Source organism: Dermacentor andersoni, chromosome 10 (assembly GCF_023375885.2).
Source record: "Dermacentor andersoni chromosome 10, qqDerAnde1_hic_scaffold, whole genome shotgun sequence".
Taxonomy (NCBI): domain Eukaryota; kingdom Metazoa; phylum Arthropoda; class Arachnida; order Ixodida; family Ixodidae; genus Dermacentor; species Dermacentor andersoni.
This window is the reverse complement of record NC_092823.1, coordinates 114,049,213-114,059,352: the sequence shown is the minus strand read 5'-3', so window position 1 is coordinate 114,059,352 and position 10,140 is coordinate 114,049,213. Positions and strand designations below refer to the sequence as shown.

Sequence of the window (10,140 nt, the reverse complement as noted above, 5' to 3'; positions counted from 1 at the left end):
CGAAAAAAGCGTGCGTGCGTGCTGTAAACATGACCTGCAAACTAGCGAAAATTGTTCTGTGATTTTTGCTTACGCCAAAATGTTAATGCTTCAGATTTCGTGAGGAATGATCAACCGTTCTATAGCGAGTCGTGCGAGTAAGTTAGCGGCGCCCTGTGATGCGGCGATAAGAGTTGCTCGAATCGGTGATAACCCATTCGATAACCCACGCGGCTGTACAACATCCAGCTCTTGCTCGGGTAAGGTGAAGCATATCTATCGCTCTTTTTTTGTGAAAGCTGCCTTTCGCTTTTCTTTGTCTTAAAAAAAAATAGTAAGCCAATCATCACGATCAATGCTTGAGAAGCCGTTGTGTCTGATGGATCGTTTTCTCTATTGTAGCGTTTGCAGGAACGTTTTGCAGTCTTGCTTACACCTTTACCTAAAAGATAGGACGAGTGATTGCGCAATTAGATTGGGAAACAGATAAATTGTACGACTCCGAGTGCCGTGGCAACCCGTATTTATTGTCAGAAGCAGCCTCTAGGAACCAGCGAATAACTAGATCGCATCGTGTTTCGCCAGAAATTGCGTAGCTGCGTTTATCGTATGTTGCCGGCGTCTCATCTTTTACCTTCCGATGTATGATCAAGTTCGTTGCAAATTGGCCTCGATTTCGTGCTAGTAAAAGCAGCAGTAAACGCTATAGAGTGTTCTGACGACCTCTCGCAATTCCTTGTTTATGAAGAGAGTCGTCGTTTACTAATCGTCTTTACCGTAATATCAAGGCTGCACGAGCAGGCTCTGATCTTAACTCACGGAGATATGTTTCGTACAAAGGCGGTGTCTTAAACTGCCTCTCAAGAACATCGAGACTTCGGTTGGACTTGCATTGAACACACCGTATAGAACATACGCTGTATCAACGCCTTAATTTGGCGTTAGAAGCGCATCGCTATTATCTTCCTGGGTATGCACATCGGTATGTTGTCGCCTTAGCATAAGCACGGAACTTGGCTTTGTTACAAAATCCCCCTGGCCTTGGCAACATTCAGGGAAGACATAAGTAGTTTGTGGTAACGACTCATTGCGGTAATGTATGGAATGTCAAGGAGCAAATTCTGACATAGTGAACATGTATATGATGGTCCAATATGTTCATTCAAGATGTAAACTAAAGCCGTTTCTGAGGCCGACACAGATGTTGGTAGGCTGAGTCCCTCACATTGGTAATATGTTGAGATAAGTTGAACATACTGAAATGCATTACCAAAGGAAAATAACTATAATGACTCTTGAATGCTGGCTCACTTAGGAGCCATGTTAATTGATGGCTATCCCGACAACACTGCTGGCTTATGTGCACTCAAATTCTTCACAGTCAAAGCATTTCTTGAATATCATGGGGTGCAGTGTTTGTCGAAGATGAATTAAATTTGTTTATCTATTTTGTCAAGAAGTAATCAGTAGACTACTAGCTGAAGAGGACAGTGTTGCCAGCTGTTGCTGCACAGTAAAACACCTTCTACATATACGCAACAGAGTCTGGAAAGTTCCAGGCTCCCCACAACAGATGATGCCACGCACCCTGTCACTAAGAAAATAAACTTTCTTGGTTTGGCATCACCACGGAATTCCATCCCCATGTAATTTAGAATTCCTGTCTGTTCCAGACAAATCAGGAAAGGAACATGATTATTAAAGCAAATTGCACCAATAAATGCCACTTCTGTGCAGCATTTCACCACAAGCAGGCCAATGGTTTCGAATGGAGCCACTGGCAAATGCCTCCCTGAACGGTGCAGAGCATGTTAGAAAAGAAATGTTTCTTGAGAAATTAGCTGGTCTTGAAGTGTTGCGGACATCACATTTCCCATGCGTTTTTTTTTATTTTCATTGAATGAAGGTGCAAGCCCTCTTGAAGGTACAACCTTAGAAACAATACCTGTGCTTGCAGTACATATATTTTTTCATATTCACCATCACCATACCTCCTAGCCTTACTGGTACATGACATCAGCAAGTTTTGTTCTATGTCATGACCATGGTAATGTTGGTGAATCCAGGTCTGGCATTTTGAGGTCCCACCCGGCCCCCAACTTTAGTATCAAACTTGCAAGTGTTTCCCGACCTTGAGGCAAGGTAGTTGTCTCTACAACTTCGAAAAATATGCTGGTACTGCTTTTGCCAGTTGCGTAGGAGAGAGAAAGAGGGAAGTTTAACGCTCTCTGGGCCAATGATTCCTGTAGGAATCATAATCTTTTGTTGGAGAAAATACGACACTGAGAAAAAACAAACAAAATTACCCTCTAAAACCTGGGTGTCAGCGACCGTCTATATGCAAGTCTGAATAACCACGTGCTGCTTACACCACCTCGAGTTGTTGGCCCTTCGTGAGAGAAGGTTCTAGTGGGATAATTTTTTTTCTTTATTTTTCCCTTAGTTTTGTTGTTCAAATGTACATATGAAATAAATTTTCACTTTGTCAAGAAATCTCAGACCAGAAAGGGTTTAGAAACGGCATAGAGGTCAACCTGAGGTTGACTCCTCTACCCTGCTACTCTGTGTTGGGATAAAGGGAAGGGGGGACTGAGAGAAAACGGGGGTCGCAAGCGGTGACGATGCAGACAAAAGCTGTAAAACTGTATTTGACAGAGCAACCAAATAGACAGAACTAAGTGCAAATTTTTGCAGCTGACAGACTCATGGGTCCTGCCAAATCCCAACGGCGATGCAGTTCCGGCAGCGAGCGGCCTGGGTTGTGCTCTTCCTCTACCTCGGCTGCGGCTTCCTCTGCCTGACACCCCTGTTCCGACTGACAAACCGCGACACTTTGTTGCGCATTCGAGGGCCCAACAGAGCTCCAGCAGCTGCATTCATCGTGAACAATGTTCCGGGCGTGGTGCTCGTCGCCGTGGCAATCCTCCTTTACGTTCAGGGATTCGCGTTGTTGCTGGCGTGTACGAGGACGGACTTCAAGTCGCGCGTAGTGAGGAGCATGTTCCCGTTTCTGCTGTGCGCTGTGTGTGCAATGCTTTGGAAGAAACCGGAAAGAAGTGACGACTGCAAGAAGTTGGACGTCGTTGGGGAGCCACTTGTACTCTTAGTGTGAAGCCCCGATCACATGGTGCACTCTAGATTGCTATTGAGCCCAGTCGGGATAGAATTTATCGCGATTGGCTGCCTTCTGAAGCTCCTTCAAAGGAGCCAATCACGATACAGAAATTCACTTGTGATCGAATGTGCCCGTGTGATAGCGGTACAAGGTGCGTCTGTGTAATATGAACCGAGGTATGCTGTTCTTGGCCCTTGTTGAATTCCGCCATGTGTTTTCTCGTTCGAGCCAATAGCTTAATTGCCCGTTCTGAGCCTATCAAGTGGAAGAAGCACAGGGAATTCAGGAACAGCAAAATATGCGCTATGGCACCTAGGATCTATACAGAAAAGTGCTGGAACATGGAAAAAGTGCTCGACATGCATACATTTTGCTGGATGGAAAGATTCAATCTTTCCATCTGACGGTCAGATTTGCATTTCTGGAGCCATAGGACAAAGTGAAAACTGCTTAAGAGACAGCATTTAGAGAAAGTTTGAAGGCCACCATAACAAGCTCACTTGTACAGAGTGCTGTATTCCAAGAACACTAACGTGCCTCATTTTAGTTATTTCTGTGTGCCTTTAGCAGTGCAATACATGTTCTTGTGTCCTGTCCTAGAATGAGAGTCATATGGTGAGAGGTTCAGAAAGCCATGACAGGAACAAGTCACATGAATCCATGAGAATAGTTTTATTCTCTCCAAATGCTCAGTTTTATTTTTATTCTCAATTGTGCTTCACTAATGCCAAAGGAGTCCTGTTCTTGCGTTGTTCAGAGTGTGGTGAACAGAACGTCAGTTATGTGCAGTCAGGACAGATGAGATGGCTTCTCCGAAATGTTACTCAACATGTACAAACAGATATAGCGCAGCTACAGTATTGCACACAGAAGATATGTTTTCATTTCGCACGTTTCTTCAGCAGAAATATTATTATAAACCAAATTTCATGTTTGCTCGAGAGAACGTAAACACTTCTGTTCACTACTTAACGTAAGCTAGTCCAAGGTGCTGTCAGTTTGCACACCTCAAAGGGAGCCTGGAACACTTTCCTAACTAATCATATAATGGCCTCACTACAAAAGGATGTTGTCTCACGAAACTCGTACTGACAACATTTTTTTAATCCTTCAAGTGGAGTTAGAGGTGGTTATCGCACCGACGAGTGCCTTTCTCTTTCGTCTCCACTAGCATGCTGGAAGCTACACGGGGAGAAGCTAAGGAGTCAATGCTCTGCCCAAAAGTTGAGTCTCTTGACGATGAGAGGGCTCGTTGCAGCCCCTCATGGTGGCTGCGCTAGACTACACTTCGCAGCACGCCGCTGCTATTTCAGAGGCCACATACAGCAGACGCAGCTACACACAACTGTCATGTGCAGACTGGTAGTGCAAAGATGGAATGATTTTTTTGTATTTCTGACACTGCGGATACACATATATATTTTGAGTTATTTAACTAAAAATGAACAATGATAGTATTACTTGAAATGTTCTCGCGATCACAAAATCGTCCAATAGCTGTTGGTGGGCATCACTGCTCACAGTGACACTGCGCGACAACATTGCGGAGGCGAGAGCAGGCGATCTTACGCCGTTTTTGGCAAGAGATTGTAAATTCCCTGCTGCATGAAGTGCAATGATAATTGGTTCACATGTTCACAGGAACCTCTTCTACAAATTGGCATTGTTTTCTTAGTATGTTCAACAAGTGTTTAGGCGCCGCTTCAAGGCAACTGTATGTCACCATGACAACTCAACTGCTAATACTACTAGTGCGCATATATATTAGTTTAAATCCATGAAAAAAGTTGCCTTTCCAATGGTGCAGCTGGGGGCATTCAGGAAAGTAGAAAAGCTCCGCAATGTGTATTAAACTGGCTTTACAGCAACGTGCCTTGCATTACAGACAAAGGCATTGCGTCATTGTCTGTAGCCCACACTTTTCGCTTTCCGAAATTTACTGAAGCTTAGTTAAATGCACGAAAGTGTGATATACTGAGCTAAGCTGATTGACTTGCACTGTGCATATCTGACTTTTGTTTTGTCAATGTTACGACTTCTTTTGCAGTTAGCACGATTTTCTAACCTCCGTCTCTAAAACATGCACACAAAAAATACTTTGCATATCAGTCCTATTCACTCTCACTCATGTAAACTGCCATGTATGGAAGGAAAATGTACCATCACCTTGCAGAGCACTTTTTCTTCAATCGCAGCTCTGTTTAAAATGCCCCTTAACAGGAAGCTTTAGCGTTGGGCCCAACTCCGATGGCACCTATTCAAATACATGTAAAACGCGGAAATGCTTTTCTAAGATAATTGCTTGGCCGATTTTAAGGAAACTTGTTGCATTTGAGAGGGAAAGTTAAATTGTAGTGGCTGTTGGAAGCAGAATTTTGATTTTTGGCCTTTTGTTTTTTGCAAAATTTGCCAAGAATCGGTAAACTTGAAAAAAAAATATAGAAGCACGGAGTTTGCAAACCTGTAACTCTGTACCAAGAAAAGATGCTGCAGTTCTGTAAGCAGCATCCGTTATATAAAGCGGACAAATTGAGTATATTCATTTACAGCTTACATGGATTTGTTAAAATGCTTACAAGAGTTCTGCAAAAGTCCTATTCATCAATACTGATTATATTTCACAGATATATCAATTTTTTTCCGCTTGAGATCTATTATTGTGATGACCTTATTCAATGTCAAACTACAGAGTTGTAAACTTGATAGTTGTGTTTTTGAAAATATTGCAGATTTCAACAAATTTTATTAAAATATTGACGGCTTAAATAAAAAATCAGCTTGCAACAGTCACTACATTATAACTTCTTTCTTTTGAATGTAACAAGTCTCATCAAATTCAGTGCACCGGTTGCCAAGAAAAACGATTTCTCCTTTCCTATGTATTGAGATAGGAGGCCCCAAACTAAAACTTCCTCTTAATATTACCTTCGGACGACTTGAAGCATTTCCTTCGGATCAGCTCGGCACACGTAGTTAAAGTTACATTATTTCATCACCAGCCTCCATCTTTCACTTAAAATAATCACACCAATCATTACAGCCGAACTTGTGATACTTTGCTTTTGTTGTCAAAAGACAAGAAGTCTTTGCAACATCTCACTTGTTACCGTTTGCAATTTGCAAGACATCAGTCATCAGCGATTTTCCCTTTATTGTCATGATCCAAGCAACAACATGACTTCAGTGCTCTTTCTATTTTTTTTTCTTGCCATAGCTTTCATACCTTCTCGTTCTATATGAAAAGCTGACTTGCCATACCCTGAAAGGTCACCTATTTTTTTACAAGGCTCGATTCGTAGTATTCCACACTGGGTCAAAGCAAAACTGCACGTTTTACAAACCACTACAGAAGTCGGTGTCACTCAAATGCCAAATACGTCTATGCCTAACCCGTTTTGATGTACAGTGAGACCTCGAGATGACAAACCCGGATATAATGGAGTAAATACAATATGTTTCTCACTGATATCAACTTGTGAAGCATACACGATTATAATGAATATCAGATTATAGTGGAGTTATTTTTACTTCTGATATTAGTTGTTATAATGAGGTCCAAAAGTACAGTCATATTGTAGTCCTGCATTTAGTCACGTGGACTTGCAGAGTGTTTGTGATATTTGATGCTTGTCATTGCTGAAACCAAATAAAGAACCTTGTCATGTCTTGGAATTCATTCCTTAAAGTCTGCGTCTTCGCTAGTGCTCGAGACTTCTTGGCACAATTTTTACAGCCGTGACCATTGTCGGTACTTCAGCTCTCAATAACTGCCGGAGACGTGCAGGCCACTTGAATGAAACCACTTTTACCTAGTGTGAAGACGGAAATACTGTAATTAAAAAACAGCCTTATCGTCTTGACGCGGAGATACTATAATGGATGTGGTATCTTAAAATGCACTTTGGGGTATGCTGCATCCACTGATCCTGAATTATATATGCCCATGCATTCCCTGTGTTGATTTGATTATTCGCACCTATAAGTTGATTTTACTATCCCCTTGTCCCTGTATAATATAATATAATATGTATAATAATACCCTCACAAAAAGATCTTTAGGGTTGTCTTAAAATAAGCCTCCGCAGCTCTCTTGTAATAACAACTGCCACAGAAGTTTTCACTCAAGGGATTCATGCACTCTTGTACCACTTGGCTTCTTTGATATCGCAACATCATGGAGGAAGTGCTTACTGTCCAATTATTTAACAGTATCGTGTAAGTGCCGACAAAAAAGTACATCAATGCCTTGCATTGAGAGGAACATGGAGAAATGTGTGTGGTTAAGTGCATGCACTTAAAGCACACACAAGTCGCAGTGTCGTCTTTTAGGCTGTTTCATTCATGGCAACACATCTGCCCTGCCACAAGGACACGACTGCTAGGCTAGGCTAGGCTGCTAGGCTGTTTAATGCACTGCAACACGTCTGCCCTGCCACACAGTGATGATGCACTTTTTGGTTGATGCTCGTATGATATTATTTAAAAATTGGGCAGCTGTACAGTGACATGCAAATTTGCACACATATATTTACTCTAATGGAGACACGGGTTCTGTTCGAGCAGAATTTTTAGTTCCACGATGGTGTACACAAATTTTCCTGTAATTAAACAATTCATTATAAGCAAGGCATTACACATGCAAGCGCTGAGAAACAAATCAACACGTGCAATGCATGCCCACTGTGTGAGGCTGCATGAATAACTTATTCATTGTCTTTCTTGTATTGAGCATCCTGGAACTCTGGATTGTTTCAACTTCACAAACATGACATACTGATCCTACAGAGCAGCTTACTAATGACCTTGCGTATCACCATTTATAGAAATCAGCAATATGCATGATTTGTTCATGTTTCTTCAACATGCTTATCTAATTTCTTAAGCAGCTTTGTGCTGTGTCCTTTTTTTTTTTTATTCTTTGTCTCATAGATTTATAAGCTTGTAATGATCAAGGCATGAACGTCTGACCGATAGATGTCACTGTATATTACATCATTAAAATGCACCATGGTTTCACACCACGTTTCAAGTAAATAAAATTCTTTATCTGCAATTAGAATTAGAGTGACGTTCAGTGGTACCACTACTCGTACAACAAACCGCCATTAAACATTCTACAAGATGTATGCTTAAATGGACTATACGCCTTATCAGGGGAGCGTTCAGCAATGCTCACTAAGGCTGATTCCTTGAAGGAAGTGCAATGTTTTTCTAGTGTTTGACAAATGATGCAGCATTTTCACATAAAGCAATAATATACACTGCCACTTTCTGTATGTCAGTACAAATTGTTAAGTACGAAGCACATAACTGACACATAACCAACATTTTTGTATCAGGTCAAAATCACTATCGTGGACAAGTGAAACAAAACAAAGATTCGAATGAGAAAATAAAAATCTGAAGATTGCGTTTGAAGGTGGTAGAAACGTAGCATGTATAATTAGAACTGTGATGTTCGATTCACCATTCTTTGCAAGGGAAAATGGAACTGAACCCTTGTGAAAAATCCATTCACAAAATTTTTGCATCCTGTGCTCATATGTAAATTGGCTCATTTGAATCTCATTCATGCATAATGTTACACGGTCAGCAGGAATGCAGCTTATTATCATACAAGAACCGTCACCTAACACTTTTACAGTGACACATTAAAGGACGCACATGTGTCCATGACACCATGATACACGCAGCGTAATTGCACATCGGACACCCACAGTGGCAGCCACTTAGCAACATGTCGTTACTTCAAATTGTGCTGATCAACATGACGGCAATCGTGCACTGCTATGAAGACAAGGTTGCTGCGTACACACACTAAGGAATGCCCTGTGACAGGACAGCTGTCTTTCCACAGAAAGTGATCAAGACGTAACTTCCACCTCGCAGAGCCATGTAGGAGCATGTCTTCATATCACAATCATGCCCCCACCGTCTTTGAAACAGGGGTGTGACCACTGATTGTCATTTTTCGCCGTTCACGGCAGAGCCGCATGGCACTGCGAGCCACTGCCACGTGGCAGACCTCTTCTGAATACTGAAGCTCACAGCAGCAGTGATGTCAGGCACAAACACACAACGTTGGAAAGCCATGCTGCTCCTGTTCTGAAGTTTTTTGCTGCCTGAAGCTGGCTCAGTGGGTACTCCTGAATAGCTGCTCGTAAAGTTCTGGCTGCCCTTGTGGCTGTTGGAACTTGGTTGCTATCTCTTGAATCTTCATTCGGCGCCTCACATGTGGTGGTGGACACCTGTTGTGAAATGTAGACAGCACCTAATGTCAAGCACTGTACATACTTCTACAAATGAAGTTCTATTGCAGATATAACATAAGCAATAACATTTAACAGCTGGAAAACTTAAAATTTGTTATGTCTTGTGGAGCACATGTGAATGCATAGAGTGATAGCTGAGCACATAGTTTTTACAGCAACAGCCAAGCATGTGGCTCTTATAGCGATAGCCAAACATGTGGTTCTTATAGTGATAGCTGAGCACGTTTTTTTTATGGCGATAGCTGAGCATGTTCTGATGAAAGAGCCCAGAATAGTTGCTTCTGAAATGCTTTTATGCTCAACATCAGGTACTATAGCTTTCTGCTTTGTTTTCAATCGACACCGTGAGTACTTTATGCACAGTTGTGATGGAAGCACTGATGATCCACAGCAGTGCTATGGGAGCCCTTGGCACAGAGGCCCTAATGTTTGCGATTGTTGTATAACCTGGTGCAAGGCAACCATTAACTGAGAAGCCAGGCCACTTCACAGCTGCATCACACGGACACCTGTGGACTCTTCTGAACTTTTTGTCTTTATCTCAGGGAAGATGCACTGGGTGTCACATGATTGCCCTTCCGCTTTTGGTGAAGGGAGCTCATCGACATCCCTTGACAGCTGAAGAAAGTACTCTTGTTTGCACAGTGGTTGAGATAGAACTGAAGTTTTAATTTTTGTTTGTCTTTAATATACTGTTGCTTGTATATATATATATATATCAATTTTGTTTCCATAACAGACCAGTTCAAGCAATGCTTGGTCACATTTATGCTT

General features: G+C 41.9%; 1 protein-coding gene and 1 long non-coding RNA gene across 4 annotated transcripts in view; one reads left to right on the top strand and one right to left on the bottom strand.

The window, feature by feature from the left end:
- Nucleotides 1-6,766, top strand: LOC129387955 (uncharacterized). Its single transcript, XR_008615095.1, has 2 exons — nucleotides 1-239; nucleotides 2,674-6,766. It is a non-coding gene; the product is annotated as an uncharacterized lncRNA (long non-coding RNA).
- Nucleotides 6,226-10,140, bottom strand: part of LOC126544740 (ral GTPase-activating protein subunit beta) — a 66,877-nt gene continuing 62,962 nt past the window's right edge. For all 3 annotated transcript variants that reach the window (XM_050192198.3, XM_050192200.3, XM_050192201.3), the window contains one exon: nucleotides 6,226-9,342. In XM_050192198.3, the coding sequence (XP_050048155.1) occupies nucleotides 9,228-9,342 (115 nt within the window). In that variant the 3' untranslated portion in view covers nucleotides 6,226-9,227. The remainder of the gene's footprint in view (nucleotides 9,343-10,140) is intronic.